This window comes from Rhineura floridana, chromosome 1 (assembly GCF_030035675.1).
Source record: "Rhineura floridana isolate rRhiFlo1 chromosome 1, rRhiFlo1.hap2, whole genome shotgun sequence".
NCBI lineage: Eukaryota > Metazoa > Chordata > Lepidosauria > Squamata > Rhineuridae > Rhineura > Rhineura floridana.
The window spans coordinates 117,417,442-117,439,004 of NC_084480.1; the positions used below are offsets into that span (position 1 = coordinate 117,417,442).

General features: G+C 39.3%; 1 protein-coding gene across 2 annotated transcripts in view; it reads right to left on the reverse strand.

The window, feature by feature from the left end:
- Nucleotides 1-14,235: 14,235 nt before the first annotated feature.
- Nucleotides 14,236-21,563, reverse strand: part of TTC39B (tetratricopeptide repeat domain 39B) — an 84,978-nt gene continuing 77,650 nt past the window's right edge. For both annotated transcript variants that reach the window (XM_061630245.1, XM_061630254.1), the window contains exon 19: nt 14,236-15,298. In XM_061630245.1, coding sequence (XP_061486229.1) covers nt 15,202-15,298 — 97 coding nt within the window. In that variant the 3' untranslated portion in view covers nt 14,236-15,201. The remainder of the gene's footprint in view (nt 15,299-21,563) is intronic.

The following is a 21,563-nucleotide window of genomic DNA, read 5'->3' on the forward strand; positions in this document are numbered from 1 at the left end:
GTCCATGTGTTGGTAAACTCGACGCTGGATTACTGCAATGTGTTCTATACTGCAATGTGCTCTATGTGGGACTGCCCTTGGGCCTGGTTTTGAAGTTCCAGCTGGTGCAAAATGTAGCAGCCAGATTGCTGATGGGGGAGCATGGCTGGCAACATGTGACAACAATGTTAAAACATCTGCACTGTTGCCCATCTACTAAGTTAAGTTCAAGGTCCTTGTATTAATTTACAAAGCCCTGAACAACTTAGTTTGAGGGTATGTTAGGGACTGCCTGAACCCTTATATCCCAACTTGAATACTGAGATTATCTGCAGGAGTGGCTCTGGTTTTCCCAAGTTGGAAAGGCTCATTTTAACATCAACATGAAATAAAGCCTTTAGTGTTACCTTACCTGCCCAGTTCTCTGGAATGCTCTTCCAAGAGAGATTCAGGAGGCACCTTCTATTTTATCCTTTAATCACCTGCTGAAAACCTTTCTCTTCACCATGCTTATACAGGCAGTTAAGAAGTTTGCCTTGTTTTTACTGAATTTGTAATGGTTTTAATTATATCTTTTTTATTTATTGTAAACCACTTTCATTTTTTAAAATGAAATAGTGGTATACAAATATGATCATAAATAAATAAATAAATAAAATCACGATTTTTAATGTACCTTTTTTTTTTTTTTTACAAAAGAATGGTAAATGTCCAGGTTGATCCGCTAAAAATACTCAGAGCTAGTGCCAACATAACCCCTTATAGCCATGGAGTAACTTTCAAAATTCTTTGTGTTTCCCACAGGCCCCAAGTACAGTCACTGATTGTTGTTTAAGCTCACTAGTTGAAGGCTGGCACTTAAGTCTGCAGAGAAAGCACAAATACAGGACAACCCAGGCCACATTCACACCATACATTTATTCTACTGTTATTCCACTTTGAACGGTCATATCTTCCCCCAAAGAATCCTGGGAAATGTAGTTTGTGAAGGGTGCTGAGAGTTGTCAGGAGACCCTCATTCCTTTCACAGACCTACACAGAGCTACTGATTGTTAAACCACTCTGGAAATTGTAGCTCAGTGAGGGGAATAGGGGGTCTCCAGCACCATTATGTATCATTTTATATTATTCTTAATAGCATTTCAACAAATCCATTGGGGGTTCTTAAAAACTAGCTCTTCATGCCTTGTCTGCATGTCCTGCCACATTTCATGTGCCATAAGGAAGAATTAATGAGTTAAAACATTTCAAGAAGCTATGGACATTTTGACCGACCTTAGGAGGCAGACTTTTTACTGGAAATAAAACTGTGTGCATCTCTACGGAATTTCAAAGTGTTTTAGACCGGAACATTAAGGAACCTTGATTGCAGACTTGTCAAAACCACTTGAAAAAGAAGCCTGCTTGGTGGTCTATATTACAAACTCTTTTCCAGATGCTTCAAAATCTACTAAATCCTTTACTCATAAATACAGCTCAAATTCTCTTGACAAATTCCCAAGTCAATTGCTCAGGACTCTGCACTCCCCCATAGCTCTTTAACTGAGGCACCAACAGACCTGTCTAGAAGCTACAAAGTGCTATATGAGTGCAAGGCTCTAACCAGGATCTAAGGGGGCTATTCCCCAGTCTGGAGCCTTGCACTCTGTAGTTTCTAGACAAATTTGTTAGTACCTTAGCCATTCTCAACTGCCATCAGAGCCTACTTTTAGCTATGTTGTTGTTGTTATATGCCTTCAAGTTGATTACGATTTATGGTGATCCTATGAATCAGCGACCTCCAATAGCATCTGTTATAAACTACCCTGTTCAGATCTTGGAAGTTCAGGTCTGTGGCTTCCTTACTCTTAGATGTAAGGCTCAATTGTGCGCTGTAATCATCAGAGCCTATGGTCTGCTATCTCTCGGAGCAGTTTAGAGTCAGACAGAGTTTGGATCTTAGCCCTGAGATTGTCTCTCTTCATTATTTTATTTATTTATTTATTTATTGCATTTGTATACTGCCCCATAGCCGAAGCTGTCTGGGCAGTTTACAACAATTAAAAACATTAAAAACAAATATACAAATTTAAAAACACATTTTTTAAAAAAGGAATTTAAAAACACATGCTAAAATGCCTGGGAGAAGAGGAAAGGTTTTGACCTGGCGCCAAAAAGATAACAGTGTTGGTGCCAGGCGCACCTCACCAGGAAAATTATTCCATAATTTGGGGGCCACCACTGAGAAGGCCCTCTCCCTTGTTGTCAGCCTCCCAGATTCCCTCCCAGTAGGCACCCGGAGGAGGGCCTTGGATGTTGAGCGTAGCGTACGGGTGGGTTTGTGTTGCGAGAGCCGTTCCATCAGGTATTGTGGTCCTTAGCCATGTAAGGCTTTATAGGTTAAAACCACCACCTTGAATCAAGCTTGGAAATGTACAGGCAGCCAATGCAAGTGGGACAGAATCCGTTTTATATGTTCGAACTGTCTGGTCCCTGTTACAAATCTGGCCGCTGCATTTTGCACAAGCTGCAGCTTCCAAACTGTCTTCAAAGGCAGCCGGTATTTGTCACATGCAGCGCTGTTTCTGTTCAAGCGCCATTCATCATCTGCAAAAATGACTTTTGTCTCGCTGTCCATGGTGGCAAAATTATATAAATTACATAAGTTACAGTATCTTTGCGCTATTCCACGCAATTAATTAAATGCAAAGGAAGTACAATGCAAAAAAAAATAATTAACAGCAACAGCAGTGAATATTGATCAAATGCACTGGATTGATTTCCGTTCTGGGCATGGGATGAATAAGCAAAGACCTACAATTTCTGCTCCCATTTCGGTTTTCACTGGAATTTTCTATCCCTACTCTTCATACAACTTGCACCACTCCAGCAGTTCACTATCTGCTTCACTCAAACCTCTCATCTGCCAACATGTCCAGAAATAAATTACTACCTTGAGGAAACTGTGGAAGAGCTCAGATTGCCTACTGCTCCCCACTTCATATGGCCAGGGATGAATACTGTCCCCAGAGCAAAATGTATGGGTATTAGAAGTATCAGTTGACCTTCTCTGAAGTTTCCTTTCACTTGGATACTTACTTATTTATTTAAAATACCCTGTGCACCTTTTCAAGAGTCTGGAGTTATATAAAACTGTGAAGTCTTTATTTTACAAAATAAACATGCCATAGTTCTCTCCTGCTCTAACTCTTTGCTCGCATTTGTTGAGTCACTTCCTGGTTGAGGTTGTATTCCTCAATCTGTGTCTTTCCTCTGTGTCACTGACTTTCTCCTCCTGTTTGATTTTTTTTACTCTCTCACTGTCTCAAGAGGAGTGCATGAGACAGGAAGGAAGATGCACAAGCCAATTGCTTAAGTGGTTGTTGAACAAACCATAATTCCTTGTTTGGAACTTGTGCACATGGATGATCCCTACTGACCTCTTGACCCAATGTGTCCACAAATCCAGGCACAACCTTCAAACATCAGTTGGTTAGGAATGCAGTTAGCTGCCATTGGAAGGCTGCTTGCTTGTTTTTATGGATATGTTGGGCCAAATTTATTTCTGCATGGGGCTGTTCTTTGTGGATCAATCCTAATATAATAATTAACTTGCCTGGTGGGTGGGTGAAAGGCAGCATGAACCACTTCAAAGGGGGAGGGTGGGTCACAAAAATCAAGGGGTGTGTTCAGGGCCGGCCCAAGTATCAGAATCGTGAGCGCTGCAGAGAAGCCACTGCAAGTATCACAAGACTTGGAGGAGGCCTATATAAGTCCTCTTTCCACCTGGCCTGGCTGGTGTGGGCAGCTTCTGTCCAGCCAGGTGTTCTAGGTGCCAGGCTAGCTGGATGCTGACAGCCATGGAGTGCTTGGCCAGGCAGCAGCCAGTGTTTGCTCACTCTGTCATCGGTTCAACGACAGGAAGCTGCTGCCTTTGAAACCAAAAGAGAAAGCAATCCATTAGCAGCATGTCACAGCCAGTGCTAGCCCGATTGTTCGGCAGCATGAGGCAAATGCCCCCTGGCTGATCCTCCTTAGCTTCTGGGCATTTCTCCTTCTTGGACGATAGAGCTGTGTCTGTCATTCAGACTGCCCGGTGCCCAACAAACTAGCTCACGGTCCTCAAGTGTGCTGCAGACGCTATCCTGTTGCCAGTATTGAAGGAAGATTCAACACCAGTCCAGCCAGCTTCTCTAGTTGGAATGGTGCACACTATCTTGTTCATTACCTCAGGCCGCAAAAGGTCTTAGGCCGTTTCCACAACCTTCTGTGTGTGAGAGAGAGAGAGAAAGAGACAGAGACACACAGAGAGAGAGTTCAAGCAGTGCCACAGTGGCTGGTGTGGGGGGACCACACTAGTTCTAATAGCTTGGGTGACACCACAGTGGGGGTTCAGGCAGGCAGTAGCATAGGTGGTGTCTGTTCCACTGTTCCTTGCAATCCACCACCTGAGGGAAGTGGCTCAGTATGGCTCATGGTAGGTCTGGGCCTGGCTGAGACAGAGGAGCATGCTCTTAGATTGCATAGGGAGGACACTTGCCTGATCGGAAGTAGCATGTACCAGCTTGTGGCCTACTTAAGTGACTCCATTCATGATGTACTTCTGTTGTTGTTGTGTTGTTGTTGTGTTGTTGTTATTGTTATTATTATACTGGATTTGTTATCTGCTTTTCACCATAAGGTCCCAAGATGGGCTACAATATACAATAAAATATTAAGATCAGTTGAAACAATTGACAGAAGAATAGGGTGGTTCCTAAAATATCCATCTCTCAGGCAGATTAAAGCAGTGTGCCTTCAACGTACAACAAAAATTCTGCAATGAAGGTGTCAAATGCACCACTTGGGAGGGAATTCCTTAGAGTGGTAGATATTAAAAACAACATTTGGTGAAAAACTTGTGCAATGCTTCCAACCAGAGAGACAATTCACAAAAAGTGGAAATAGACCCCAGAGACCTCTAGGATGACCACTCATGCTACAGGAGGGACTGGGACAATAAAAAATGGGACAAAGACCCAGGGGACAATCAAGGACTGAACAGCAAGGATAGAAGCTGCCCGTACAAATTTATAATCAAGGTGCCGTTGTTCATGTCTGCAAGCTTTGAGTTCTTCTTGCTTGGTTGCCAGACTGAAGCAAAGTGAACTCAGAAAGAGCTCTCCAAGTCTGCAGAACCTGTTCAGTACAGTTCCAGTTGAGGTTTGGAGTTGTCACATGAAAAAGAATGTGTCTTTAAATATTGGACCCTTGTCAAGAAAGCTTCTTGGTTTATAGAAAGGAACCTAATAAGTCCATCATCTCTCTAACATACAACACTAGAATTTTTCCCTTGAGGAATGTGCTCAAAGATGTGAATAAGATATTCCAGAAGGGCCTTTTGTCTTAATGTAAATAAATTTTTAAAAGTCCAGCAGCTGCAACAGCTGGTTCAGCAACCTGTCTTCATCATGTTTAACGCTCACTGTTCTTGTACATTTCTCACAGAATCACAATGTAGGAGAGCCAGAAACAGAGATCTAGTCCAACTCCCAGCTTAAAGAGCTTTTCTAAATTGTGTGTACAATTTGTTTCTCATGCATTGTACACAACCACCACGGCCAGTCCTGATAGCATCTTGGAAGACAATGATGATTAATTAACATTATATATTTTTTCCAATAAGGGAGATTTGCCTGGAGAAGCAGCTTCTGAGCATGCAGACAGCACAGACGTTGATGTATAACTGTGCTTGCATTGTAAAACTCATCTGGCTCTGTTTTGCAGGCTGGATGTGCACTCTCTTTTGAGGGCTCTACTAGTTGCACATGACTAGAGGCCTGTATGCACACCATTTCCTTGATTAATTCATGTAAAAGAGACAAAAGAAGCAAAACAGCACCACAGCTATATACCTGCGGTAAGCCTATCTTCCCTCAGGTAATATGCAAACATGGGATGCCAGGGAGATTATATATAGGATGACCTGTTCTGCAGTGCATACCTCTGAACATGGAACTTTAGGTTGTCATGGCTAATAGTTCTTGATGGATCTTTCCTCCAGATGTTGCTGGACTCAAAGTCTCATAATTCCTCATCATTGGCCATGCTGGCTGGGGCTAATAGGTGCTGGAGTCCAACAACAGCCAGAGGACCTAAAGTTTCCCATCCCTGCTCTGTGTGTTATCATTATTTTATTATTTATTTAATTGATCAGTTGCTTTATAGAATGAAAAAGTGATTTGTCAAAGCAACTTGACAAAATATAATACATTAAAACAATTTAAAACCAGAATTTTTTAAAAACAATGACAATACAAAATCCATAAAATTCACATCTGGAGGACCAGGTTCTACACATCCTATTAAAAGATGAGCACCAAAGGAGGTAACATTATAGTAAGGCCTGAGTGAATAGAAAAGTCTTAGCCTGGCATCTAAAAACTACCAAGGTTGGCGCCAGGTATGTCTCCCTGAGGAGAGGGTTTCACAGACAAGGGGCTACCACTGAAAGGGACTGTTCTTGGGTGGTCACCCTCTGCAGCTCCCCAAGGTAGGGCACACAGAGAGGCTTCTGATGAAGACCACAAGGTCCGAGCTGGTTCATATGGGGAGTAGCGGTTCTTGAGATACTCCTGTATTACCTGTACTCCTGTGTGCTCCAGGCTAATCATATACAGGTCATGGACTATTTCCTTGTGTTATTAATCTTCTTTATACCCTTTATTAGATATTTTATTGGAATTCTTTCCAATTTGCCATCATCATTTTTGAACTGCCCAAAATTTATTTATATATTTATTTAGACCATTTATATACCGCTTATATTTAAATAAAACTCTAAGCAGTGTACAAGTCAAACATCTTAAAACAGCAACTACAAATAACAGTCAATAAAATGCAATTCACTGAATAAAAGATCCTCTTTAGTAACAACATAATGTAAACATTAAAATTAAGCACTGTTTTCCAAACAAGATTCCATTGGTGATGGTGGTGGATTAAGGAGTACTCAAAAGTGGCTGGCATAAATGCATTTTTATAAAGCACGCTTAATAGTCTGAGCCATGTGTGGCCTTTTCCCGCACTTCTCAAGGAGAAAGGGTCACAGAGATCAGCATGTTCTTTAGGTAAAATAGGAACTCATATTATTGTAGAACAGCATGTGTGATACTAACATCAGGAACTCGGGAAGGTTTAGGTTGAGAAAAAGCCCACAAGAGCAGTTTGAATTTGTGAAGGTTGCCACCTACTGTGGAAACTCAAACACAGCATTGATCTAGTGAACAAAAATACAAGTAGGAAAGACCTTAATCTATCACCTGCATGGAGCAGCCGACTTGGCATACTATGAATCCTCCCTTGATGACTAAGAAAATGGAGGGCTAAGCATTACAATAGGGGCTGGCTCACTTCTCAGTGGCATCCAGTGGGAGAATCTAAGGTTGAAATATGGAATGCAGCAGAGAGCGTGCAAAACCTGCCCCTTGCCACACACTGCCCTTAGCAAGGAGGGGCCAGGTTTATCATAGAATCATGGCCATAAAGAAAGGTGATAGCTAAGTTGGCGGGCAAGCACTAGCCCCAATTTCCATTCCCTATTCTCAGCTGGCTCTACCCCCCTTTTCTTGCTTAGCCTGTGTCCTTCCCTGCCCCTCACTTTGTATGATTGCATTGTAAATGTATTTGTGCCTTTGTGCTGATATAAGGCAAGTAAATTTAATGACTGTTTATATAATAGAATAATTTAAGCATCCATTAATGTGACTTGCATTAAGTTATACACCTATAGCGTGTATTCACACTAGGGATGGAAAGATCTGACGATGTTGATTCTCTCAGTTTCTTATTTTTCCACTCTTAAATGCAGTTCACATTTCTGCAGCAATTTGCATTTTAAAAAAATAAATCCTCATGAAAATTCTCCAGCTTGTGATTCCCCCCCGCAATAAACACATTTTTGTACACAGCTTTCACTAATGTACACGTTTTATTGCTTTATAATGCATTTTGTATGTTATTTTCACTCACATACATTTTGTGCACATTTTCTCCTAGCATATGCCTTTTTGTAAAGATTGTTTGGTTGACAAATTGCATTGCATTGTTTCAGAAAGTGTGAATTCGATAGATTTGGCTTGAAATGCAAATGGAATTGTGTTTCTTGCCCATCCCTAATTCACAGCAGGGGAAAGGGCAAACAATAGGGAAATTGGAACACATCCCCTTGAAAACAAGGGGAATGGGAACCTTTTTTAAGATTAGAAGGCACAGAGATCCAGAGACCACAAGTTTAACATGGGGGGGCCATGCTATAGCAGAAGTCTGATTAACCATAGACTCAGGGCCAGCCTTACTATTAGGCAGAGTAAGGCAACAGATGCCACAGGATGGGAGTAATGACAAGGTGTTGGGAGAACAGAGCTCCACGAGCCATGCCCCTCCGCCTTGGTTAACCTCCTGCCCTCAGATGTGGTGGGGGATGCTGTTCTCTTGCTAGTATTGAAGTTTCAACCACTAGCCCAGCTGGCCTGTGTACATGGAATTGGAAGGGGTCACTTTTTTTCTTTACTTGAGATAGCAAAATGCCTTATGTCAGCTGTGTACTGACTTAAGGTTGAGGGAGGTATGCCCCAAGTGGCTGGTGGTGAGAGGAAGCCCAGAGCCAATAATTAAACATTCCAAAAACAGGTCAATATAGCCCTTGGCTCCTACTGGGAGGAAGGGTGGGATATAAATTTAATAAATAAATAAATGTCTTGAATGCCAACACCACAATCATAATTTCAGTCAGCAGATTTAGTCTGCCACTGTGAAGAAAGCAAGACTGGCATAATCTGTCCACAGTTACCTAAACCTGTCCTATAAAAGAGTATAACGCAAACCTCTAGTGATCCAATCTGTGGAAATTTAATGTATGGGTTCATCTGTAATACAAATCTGTATGTTTCTGTGTTTTGAAACATTCAATTGGAAAATGTTCAATGCAGATATTTTCTAAAAAGTCAGGACTTTATGAAGTCAGGACTTGACTTTATTAAGTAATTAAAATATATGTTGGTACAGCAGGTTTTAGAGAATATTTGTTAAAAATGCAGGTAACAAAAGACTAGATCAAGTATTACATACAAGGCCATTAAGCATTGGTGTGCAAGTTACAATGTAAACACAATAAATGTAAACATAATGGTTTCAAAATTTATTGCAAACATTAGTCTACTGTGACTAGTAGCATAAGCCTCAATAGTTTTATTATATTGAATTGAATCCGCATTAAAGCTCTCCTCATTCAATCTATTGGAACCATGTGCTTTTTAGATTTGACATCAGCACTGTGCCATTTTTAAATTAAAGCAAAGACATTTAATGTTTTATAAGCATTCTTTAAATCATGCAAATAAGCAGTTGCTTTTCCTGAGAGCAAGAAAGACAACTGAGGACTTTTTAAAAAAAACTGCAGAAAACATTAATGAGGACTTACTGAGAAGCACCTTCATTAGAGAAATCTCAGGAGGGTACAAGCTGAGACTTTTTTTCTTTTCTTTTTTAAAATAACATTTCACTTCTTAGATCTACACTGTGAGGATAAAACACTGAAGGAGAAAATTCCCTCAGTCTATTTATATTCTTATTTCCAGCGTTACTATCTAGCACCAGAAGACTGGAACCAGCTGGTGCATAGCTAAAATGTTATCTATAATATAACCGGCTTGCCCATATTAGTGATCACAAGGTTCAAGTGAGGAATTACAAATAAAATTACAGCTTGTGTAGCTGAAGATATAGGCTACCCCTGCAGTCCAACTGAAGACAAGTTCTTGTTCAGTGGTTAAATGCCAGCACTGCATAAAGGGTAAGCATACTGGTAAATATGAACAAATCATTTCCTTTTGTTCAAAGAAACATGATAATTGTTGACTTATTAACTCCATAGTAGATCAGGAGTGTTTAAAATTTGCAGGAAATAAAGGCACAGAATTGTATGGTACTACATGGGAGATTTTGTGCACATTCTGTTAGATGGGGAAAAATTGTGACCTGGGTATGTCTAGTTTTCAATAACAGCAAAACTAGAAAAACAAGGATTAGTAGCATTAGATTTTGACATCTCTGGGGCTGATAACTGCTTTTGGTATGACCTGTCACCAAAGGGTTTATAGCTGTAATGGTTTATACTGTAATAGTTCCTTTAGGGATCAATCCTGTGAGACTCTAGCTGTTCTCTTCTTGCTGTACATCCCAGTTTCTGATGAATTTGTAGTGCACTGTCATTTGTGGTTATGTCATGTTTTCTTGTTTGAAACTCAATACATTAAAAAAAAAATTTGATATCTCTCAAAACACTAGGAAAGTCCTCCTGCCATTATGAGACCAGCTGGTCATAAATGTTTCACATTAAGCTCATATTTGCATCAGCTTTGTTTCCTTGTTTCTAAGAGAAAGAAACACACTTCAATCCAGTACATCTCTACTTAGAAGTAATCCCACTAAGTTCAATGGGACTTACTGCCATTGTAGCCACAGAAGATCCCACAACATTTGTCTAGAAGGACTCAGATATGCTTCCAGTGTATTTTATCACTGGAGTTTTTTGGGGGGGATCATGTTTTTGGACACACAAGAAAATTATGATGTGCCTGATGACTGAAGAAACCTCTGAGATTTAAGAAACATTTCAGCTTGAGAATCCTTTGCTATGCCCTGAAAGGAACTCAGTGAAAACATTTAAACATGGAACAAGGCACATACGGCTCTAGCTTGATTTTGCTAGTCACACCGTCTAATTTACATTAATGGTACAATATACTACTGGAGGAAGGGATACCTAGGGAAAAAATAGCCAAGGCCTGCAACTGCTCCCATTAAATTTTGAGACAGTACTGCTACTTATCTTCAAAATCATACAAATTATATTTAGAAAACAGCAAACTCAAAAAAACCCCACACAAATAACAGAATTGAAGAACAACAAACAACCTTGGCATAGGGATATATGCTAATATACAATGAGAAAAACACATTTGCCTTTATTTATCATGGATGGTAATGACGGGTATTAAGCAATACACAAAGACGTCATACAATACAGTTCTAGTTGTTTATATCAAAGAAAAATGTCAGGATCAGCTATTGCTAAGGCAAGTAAATAATGGAAAAGAAAAAGAATGGCATGGTATTCTCATACAAACGGATACAAATGATTTAGAGCTGAAATTGAATTAAATAATGGGAAGAAAGTTAACAGCAGCTATTAATAACAGTAGTTATTAAAGACAAGTTCCAAAAGATTAGGAGAGGCATACAATATAAGTAGCCACAACTAGGACTGCTGCTAGATGTGCGCATATTCAGAGGTATGTTTAATTTGTTTCCTTTGAAAACCACCCCCATAGCATATCACAATGATTTTCAAATTCCATTGAGATTATTATGGTTAAATAATGGTTTGCTATTTTTTTTAAAAGGTCAGAAGAATAGCTGGGCATAAGAAGTTAGTTTTTATAGCTCAGGGATAATGTTTATTCCCATGTATGTTAAAATATATTAACATCAACTTCATATTAAACATATTGACAAATGACTGAGAGATTCACACAAACACCCTTCACATGTTGGAGGAGTGGAGTTATGCCTGTTGGCCATGCCCTCATTAGTAACACATGCACTGACCATGTGTTCTGCAATATGAGAAAGAGCACACTTTGAAATCAAGTCCATTCTGCATTTGTTTAATAGATTTTCCATGGAATCCATAATATCCATATATTCTGGACTTGCGGGAAGGTGGAGAAGCATGCAGTTCTTTGGGGGAATTTTTTAAATCTCAAGAATCCTAATCTCACTGTATTCATTCTTCTTTGATAGTCCAAGGGCACATATTTAGAGTGTGATCTGAACCCTCGCTAGTGGCAATGGGGTTTAATGGAGTGGCAGAGCCACTGCACATTTGCAATCCAGCTGGTTGCACTAGCCAGGAAAAGCAGGTTGTTTTGCTATGCTGCTTCCAGAGCTGGTGCAGCACGCAGGCTCACATTGGGTCCTTCAACACAATTTGCAGCTTGTTGGGTCAGCTTAGGATCCAGTAGATCCTTGGATGTCACAGCCCTGCTCCCTCCCTCTAAAATCTGTTTTGAGGTTTTACATATCAGCAGGGATAAGTCCATGTCTGCACTTTCAATGGGCACAGTGGGAACCTCAATGGGAGCAGAGCCTTCCTGCTGGTGGAGTCCAACAAAGTATAGTGGGTTGGGACTTTGGATGACTGTGTCAGTTGCCTTTCCTATTATAGGCACCCAAGATAACAGAACTCTGTGGAAAAACTCACACCAAGGTATGGATATAACTTCTGTCCAAATTCTGCTGAGCTACACTATTATTAATCTTGGGCATGCTAAAGCTGCAATTCTGTGCACACTTATTTTAATATAAGCTCCACTTGACCAACTCAAACTTACTTCCAAGCAAGTGTGTGTATGCCCGGGTTACAAGTCTATCCAATTTTTTTTTGTTTACATACTACTGGTAAAAATAATACTCTCCCGACACCTTTGTGAAATAAAATCAAGACAAAAAGAATATTTTGAACTAAAAAGTAAAAGTATATACATCAACAGTCAAATCAAGAATTAAAAACAGTTTCAAAGTAAGTATTTGTTCCCTGTATAGGAGATACGTTTTGATCATTATGTTGCAACTGGCAAAATGATCTAAATCTAATTACCATAATATTTTCTGGCCTTGATAAAATGGTACACCAGAGCTGGCAACCATGTTCATTATAATTTATACCATGTAATTCTTTAGTAAACCTTCCTTCCAAAAGCATTTCATCTCTCATTAGCATTTCTATTAAAAGATAGAAAACTGTTACCTGTTATTACACAATTATTAGCACAATTCAGTGTGTATATATATCTATATCTTTTTAAACATCACTAAGAGAATAAACTTTTAAATATATAGTATAAGCATATAATTGTCATAATAATTTAATGTAAAATTATAAACAGGAGCAGGACTGACCTAAGCTTATTGACTAGCTAAATCCCTATATTTAATATCACACGTATGTAAACCAAACAGTGACTCCACATTTGTTGACCATGTTCTTGTCTAATAGGATGTATTAAATAATCCAGTGAGATTAATGATGTTTTGTACACAAAACCTTGAACACAGCAGCAAAAGAGTTCTAATTTGCAATGACAATTTAAGAATCCCTGTGGCATGAGTATTTCAGAAATAATAAGATTAAAACAGCCACCAGTTAACAAACATAAAATTTCTTTGTAGAGCACAATAGCTTGTCTGCACTCCCCATATTGGAACTGAAATAATGTGCTGAACATGCATCCTGTCACATTGATTGAGAGCAAAAAAGCCACATGTGCCAGGATGCGTAAGTTACATTGTATGTGCTTTCCTTGCCAAAAGTACTAACACTCATATCTGGAAAAGTGATATGCAAAGTGATGACTCTTCAACTTGGCAGAAGCTCTCTTCCTTTCAATGTAACAAGGCAGGCCTGCTCCCTTGAAAATCTATTACAGTAATGTTAAAATGCCAAGAAAGAGATATGAATGCCTTCTCTACCAACAACAAAAGATGAAAAGGACTAGATGATAGAAAGGTATTGCAGAATATGGCAAGAAACAAAAGAAAGTTATTGGCCATAGCTTTCAAAAATCCCCCAGTGAGAAAACAATTTATTAAAGGTTAGAAAGCTGCACAGGAAACCTAGATTAAATTGTCCTTTTATTCCTACAGCTGCTGCTTATGAATATGGACTCTGGGTCCAAGTATCAATTAACACAACTGTGATCATAAGTCATATTTTTAAATTAAAATGCCAGGAGTCCAACTTTCCCATTAATTTAGCAGCTCATAATTAATAACCTCAGTACAAAGAGTGCCAAGGGGAAAATATCTTTTACTAATAGCACTATGGGTGGTGTCTGATTACATCATACTCAGAACACACCCACTGAAATCAATAGATTTAGTAATAACTTGTGTTCATTGATTTCAGTGACCACTCTATGATTTAATCAGACACCACCCATTGTGCTGTAATACACAGTATTACATCAGAGCCAGTAAATGTTCGCAAGAGACTAATTTGGTTCTTAATATAATGAAAGTAGTTCTTGCCTTCTGGCATAACTAGTTATACTGGTAAAAGGATGAAACTTTGACAGATAGTATATACATGCCCTCAGAAATGTGCATCCCCCTGCAAGTTCCATAGCATAATACACTTTTATCACATATGAGGATTATATAAATAAGGGACTGAGCTGGACAATAAGAATGTTTGATTATTTTACAACAGAAATATATTAAAAGGTATAGCTTTAAGAAATATTAATAATGACACTGGAAGTTGAACCAGAACACCTCCCTCAGAAAATTACAGAAGTTCAAAATCTAATAACCTTTGGTGGTGGGAACTGAGGACCCCTCAAATGTCCTCAGGACATTAGAAATGTATTTTCTTATTGTACAGTTCACACCCAGTTAATATCCCTTAATTAAATATCTACAGTGGAACAAATGATGCAATTCCTACCATTATTCAAGGGTGTTGTTTTTTTACTGCAACAACTGAGAAAGACTTTGTGTTTTAAAAGCAACTTTAAAGAGCAACCCCAAAAAGCCCCATATCTTTTCCTAATTTTGTTTACACATATATTATCAGTATATTGCACAGAATTCAAGCTAACATTCATAAAATGACTTTACGCCATTCATTCTTTTTGGCTACAATAGGAAAAGTCGTATCTTTGGTATGTAAACCTAAGCTTTAAATCCAAATACACAACTACGGCTACCAGCAGCCAACTTTCTCAGTCCTAATTCATAATAAAGGTATTGCAAACATTCAAGCCTTAGGAATGCTGAAACTATGAACAGAATCATCACACAGTTCCATGCATAAACAATATTAGTCTTCTCATAAAAAAATAGAATGTTTGAATTACTCTTTATTGCACCAGCAATTTTTTTAAATACTCCCCTTTCATGTCAAGCACTAAATTAATCCTTTTGTAAACAAAATATAAGGTATTCCTCTAAAATGTCAAGTAGAGAGATGGAAGTGCACCATAGAAAAAAGAAGCACTCAAAAGGATGACAAACATTCAAATATCACAAATGATAAAAAATATAAACTACATCTCTTTTGTTACATAATTTACATGATTTTTGTAAGATTTCAAACAGCAGCTTGTAGACCCTTGGGTTATGCATCACCCTCAGATGACATCAAGGGGTTTGAGCAGGAGTCACTTTCAGACTATTAAGTGCTGCATGAATTCTGAAGTGCAACCTGGATTCCATGGAATAGTCCTTGTAATTGTTTCTGTAAGAGACAACAAGTTAGTTGGACAACTGTCTCCCACTCCCATTTATTCTACTCCACTGAGTTTAATGGGGCTTATTCCCAGGTAAGTATGTTTAATTGTGCTTATGCTGTTTTAATGTTGTCACTGCTATATTGATTGTGCTTTCTAATATTACTTTGAGTCTTTATTCATATTAACATTTGTACGCTATACTGGGTGCATTTTATTTAGAAAAGCAGGATCATACATACATACATAAAAATCCTAGACTACTAGCTTGCACTAATATGTCATAGAAAATTGTCCTTCTCTGGTATTAAGATTGCTCTGTTGCCTAATTCAGGTATGGGGAGAGAAAGGAACTCTCAGCGCAATATTCTGTTCCATCTCCAGCTTGGGTTGCTCTGTATTGGGATGCAGGCCTTCATTATGCATTAAGCTTTATGCCCCAGATTTTGACTCTCTTATACTAACAAAAGCCCAAGTTTCAGATTTTTCCAACACTCATTGTGTCTTGGATTATGCATTTGCCAAATTTCTGCTTACAGCGTATCCTGGAAGTACTATTTTAGGATAGGTTTCATGTCTCCCATTTCTAGTTATGTGTGTGGCCAGCCCGCCATGGATTCTGTTGTAACTTCTTTAATCTTGGGCTATATAAGTATCAAATCCAAGGTTCTTAGTTAGTGTGGAAATAGCTTAACCACTTAGGAGTACACTTTGATCCTCTGTATTAAGAAGATAAACAAATATTTTATTTTCAGACTTTTCTAATCATCAGGATTATCTTGGACAACACATTTCTGTGCACAATTCTAACTGCTTGTGCTTACCTTTTAGAGCTCTAAAAGACTTGCAGCCTGGATACCTTAATGAGCACCTCCACCTGCATGTACCTGCCTATGCATTCAGAATGTCATTGTAAACTCCTTTCCAGGTACCTCTGCTTTAAAGGATTATTTATGTTATTGGGGATTTTTCATTCTTTGATTCATCTCAGTGAACCAAAGTTTGGAAGCCTAAAAGATACAAGGAATCCTGGAAACAGTCCCTCTGTGAAGATGTGAGCTATCTGTAAATGCCAAAAGCCGATGGCACAAACATCCTGACTCTCATGGGAAGAATGTGAGGGGGTTTGAGAATGTCAAAGAATCCGAGAGCAATGCCTTCAGGAGTCTAGACCAAGAGGCTAAACTACTAGCAGGGTCATCCAAGGAGGAATGGTCAAAGCTGAGACACCAGACTAAGATGCATCCAGACTCAGAGGAAGGCAATGGTAAACCACCTCTGAATACCTCTTACCATGAAAACCCTATGAACAGAGAATCCAAAATGCAACACGAGATAGTGCTGGAAGGTGAGACCCCCCAGGTAAGATGACACTCAACAAGCTACTGGGGAAGAACAATGAACAAGTACAAGTAGTGCTGTGACTAATGACACCACTGGGTCAAAACCGAATGGAAGCCTAGAGGCTAATGTGCACAGATGCAAAAGGAGAGTCCGGAGTTGTAAGACGGATACAATAGGAACATGGAATGTGAGAAGCGTGAACCAGGGAAAGTTAGAAATTGTCAAGTAAGAAACGGAATGCATCAACATTACAAGACTTGGTGGGAGTGAATTAAAATGGACAGGAATGGGACACTTTTAATCAGGCAACTAGAAAATATTTAATGCAGGAATTGAGAAATTAAGAAGAAATGGGGTTGCTTTGATAGTGAGAAGTGAAGCAGCAAAAGCAATTAGGAGCTATAACGCAAGGTCTGAGCGAAATTAAATGAAATTTAATGGGAAACCTATTAACATAACCATCATCCAAGTCTACACTGCAACAGCAAACAGAGAAGAATAGGAATTGGAGGGATTTTATGCAGAAGTACAGGAAGAAATTGATCACACACAAAACAAGACGTTCTAATAATCATGCGGAATGCAAAAGTAGGGAACAGAGAAGAACTAGAAATTGTGGGGAAATGGGGCTTAGGAGATAGAAATGAAGCAGGAGATAGACTTATTGAATTCTGTGAAGCCAATAATTTGTTTCTTGCAAACAAATCTTTTGAGCAACCGGAAAGATGACTGTACACGTGGACATCACCAAATGGTCAATATAGGAATCAAATTGATTATATAATCGGTAGCAGAAGACGGAGAAGTTTCATACTTTCTGTGAAAACAAGACCAGGAGCAGATTGTGGTACAGGTCATGAACTGATAATACCAAAAATCAGAGTAAAGCTGAAGGAGAACCACAAAGCAATCATAATGCTGAAATACAGTTTAAATAACATAAGAACATAAGAACAGCCTGCTGGATCAGGCCAGTGGCCCATCTAGTACAGCATCCTGTTCTCACAGTGGACAACCAGGTGCCTGGGGGAAACCCGCAAGCAGGACCCGAGTGCAAGAACACTCTCCCCTCCTGAGGCTTCCGGCAACTGGTTTTCAGAAGCATGCTGCCTCTGACTAGGTTGGCACAGCACAGCCATCATTGCTAGTAGCCACTGATAGCCCTCTCCTCCATGAATTTGTCTAATCTTGTTTTAAAGCCATCGAAGCTGGTGGCCATCACTGCATCTTGTGGGAGCAAATTCCATAGTTTAACTGTGCGCTGAGTAAAGAAGTACTTCCTTTTGTCTGTCCTGAATCTTCCAACATTCAGCTTCTTTGAATGTTCACGAGTTCTAGTATTATGAGAGAGGGAGAAGAACTTTTCTCTATCCACTTTCTCAATGCCATGCATAATTTTATACACTTCTATCATGTCTCCTCTGACCCACCTTTTCTCTAAACTAAAAAGCCCCAAATGCTGCAACCTTTCCTCATAAGGGAGTCGCTCCATCCCCTTGATCATTCTAGTTGCCCTCTTCTGAACCTTTTCCAACTCTATAATATCCTTTTTGAGATGAGGCGACCAGAACTGTACACAGTATTCCAAATGCGGCCGCATCCCAGAAGAATATAAAGATCAAATAAGGAACAGATTTGAGGCTTTAAACTTAGTTGATGGAGAACCAGAAGACCTATGGAGTGAAGTCAGAGACATTATCAGGGAAGAATGCAAAAACACATTAAAAAGTTAAAGAGTTCTCTAGTTAAAAACAAAGAAAGACCTCAACGGATGACTGACGAAACTTAAGATGGTTAAAGAGAGACCGAAAGCAAAACCAAAACGGACAGAAGCACAGTCAGAACCCTAAATGCAATAATACAGTGACTAGTACATAAGGACAAAGAGAACTATTACAATAGTTATTGTATAGAAACAGGAGAACAAAAGGATAGAACAAGAGCCCTATTCCAAAAGATTAGAGAAATTAAAGGGAAATTTAAACCAAGGGTAGGGATGTTGAATAATCAACAGGGAAACACACGGACTGACCGAGATAAAATAAAAGGAAGATGGAAGCAATACACTGAAGAACTCTATAAAAGAGATGCAAGGATGACAGATTCGTTCATGGAGAAACCATATGATAAAGAACCAGAAATTTTAGAATGTGAGGTGAAAGCTGTTAGATACTTGGAAGAAACAAATCGCCAGGAACAGATGGCATACCGATAGAGTTGCTACAAGTTACTGAGACTGAATCTGTCCAAATTTTGACAAAAATTTGTCAACCAATATGGAAAAGAAAACAATGGCCCACAGACTGGAAGCGTTCAATATACATCCCAATTCCAAGCAAAGGGGATCCAAGGGAATGCAGTAATTATCGAACTATTGCCTTAACATCCCATGCAAGTAAAGTAATCTCAAGATTCTACAACAAAGGCTCTTACCATATATGACCAGATGTCCAAGCTGGATTTAAAAAGGGAAGAGATCATATATCAAACATAGGTTGGATAATGGAATGGACCAAGGAATTTCAGAAGAAAATCACCCTGTGCTTTACAGATTACACAAAGCCTTTGATTGTGTAGATCATGAAAAACTATGTCATGCTTTAAAAGAAATGGGGGTGCCACAGCATCTGATTGTCCTGATGCGCAACCTGAACAAGAGGCTACTGTAAGGACAGAACATGGAGAAACCAATTGGTTCCCAGTTGGAAAGGGTATGAGACAGGGGTGTATTTTATCACCCTATTTGTTTAATCTATATGCAGAACATATCATACGGAAAGCAGGATTGGACCAAGACAAAGGAGGTGTGAAAACTGGAGGGAGAAAAATCAGTAATTTAAGATATGCAGATGACACCATACTACTAGCAGAAACTAGTAATGGTTTGAAATGAATGCTGATGAAAGTTAAAGAGGAAAGCACAAAAGCAAGACTACAGCTGAATGTCAAGAAGCCTAAAGTAATGACAACAGAAGACTTATGTAACTTCAAAGTTGATGAGGACATTGAGCTTGTCAAGGATTATCAATACCTTGGCACAGTCATTAACCAAAATGGAGATAATAGCCAAGAAATTAGAAGGCTAGGACTGGCGAGGGCAGCTATGAGCGAACCAGAAAAGGTCCTCAAATGCAAAGATGTATCACTGAACACTAAAGTCAGGATCATTCAGACCATGGTATTCCCGATATCTATGTATGGATATGAAAGCTGGAGAGTGAAAAAAATGGATAAGAGAAAAATCAATTCATTTGAAATGTGATGTTGGAGGAGAGCTATGCGCATACCATGGACTGCGAAAAAGACAAATAATGGGGTGTTAGAACAAATTAAACCAGAACTATCACTAGAAGCTAAAATGATGAAACTGAGGTTATCATCATTTGGACACATAATGAGAAGGCATGATTCACTACAAAAGACAATAATGCTGGAAAAAACTGGAGTAGAAAAAGAGGAAGGCCAAACAAGAGATGGACTGATTCCATTAACGAAGCCACAGATCTGAATTTGCAAGATCTGAAAAGGGTGGTTTATAATAGATGCTATTGGAGGTCGGTGATTCACAGGGTTGCCATAAGTCGAAATCAACTTGAAGGCACATAACAAAAACAATCAGTAGAAAACAGGTGCTTCCAGCTAATAATGAGGCCATCTGGACAAAGGTTGTGATGTCCTTTAACCTTAAGGGGATTGGGGATCAGTCGCCCAAACCCAGAAATTTACAGTAAAGAGACAAGGATCCTATTAGGAAACACATCTGGTAAAGCCAGAACCCTTATGGGTAATTCCAAATTTTTCCATTGTCCTCACATGTCATGTTCCCTCATTCCCTTCCAATTTACATGCTGCCCAATGAAGACCCAAATGATAAAACCTGGCAAATTTGAGGATCAGCAGCACCTCTCTCTTGGTGGTTCAACTGCTGCCTTATTCCTCACCTTAGAACCACCACTGGGACTGCACAAACCACGAGAGCTAAGGAAAGGTGGGATCTCTCAAGTCTAGCGAAGGCTATAGCGAGGGGCTGGGTTTGGCTCATGACTAGACGTGAAAGTTCCCTTCTGACCTTAGACTCTTGCTGCAATCTTCAGGTATATTCACCCTAAACTCTTCAACAACTTTCTTTGCTTTTTCCTCTGTGCGATTTGATGTAACTCAGCATGCATAAGGGTTAGGTTTTCTGTCTTATTGTATCTAGAGCATTAGTAATGAGTGACTGGGTTCAAGTTAGGAGGCTACCTGTTTAATGGACATTGTAAAATGCTATGTTTTTCCTGTTCCTTCTTCTAAAAAAACAATCTTTATTTTACTTTCTATGTCCTTTATTGGGGTTAAGGACCAGGTCATACACACATAAAGGTGACGTGTGGGTTTAATTCCAGCAAAAGATTTTGCTATCCATGCAGAAGTGGCATTTGAATTTCTAGTGAATAAACACGCATGTGGAGATTCAAACTTACACATGTAACACTGCCATAAGAGATTTGGATGGACGGTAACTGGGAAGAAGGCACCCCATTTATGGAATGCTCTCTCATGAAAACCTAGCTGATACTGAATCTAATGTCTTATTAGTACCTGACAATTCCTCATCACCCAGGCTAATTTTTAACATTAGTTTCCAGAAACTAAGCTGAAGTTCTGCTTTTAGATCTGACATGTTTAATAACAGGTCCCAGGCTATGCTCTGAAGGCACATAAGGCCAGCTCCCTGCTGAAGCTAAGCAGGGTCAGGTCTGGTCAGTGCCTGGAAGGGAGACCGCCTGGGAACCATATGTAAGCTGCCTTGGGTTTCTATCATGAAAAGAAAGGCGGGGTATAAATGTAATAAATAAATAATAATAAATAATTATTGCTTTATTGTAGACTGTTTTTGCTTGCTTTTATCATTAGTCACCCTAGCACTGTTTACTCCAAGGGCAGGGG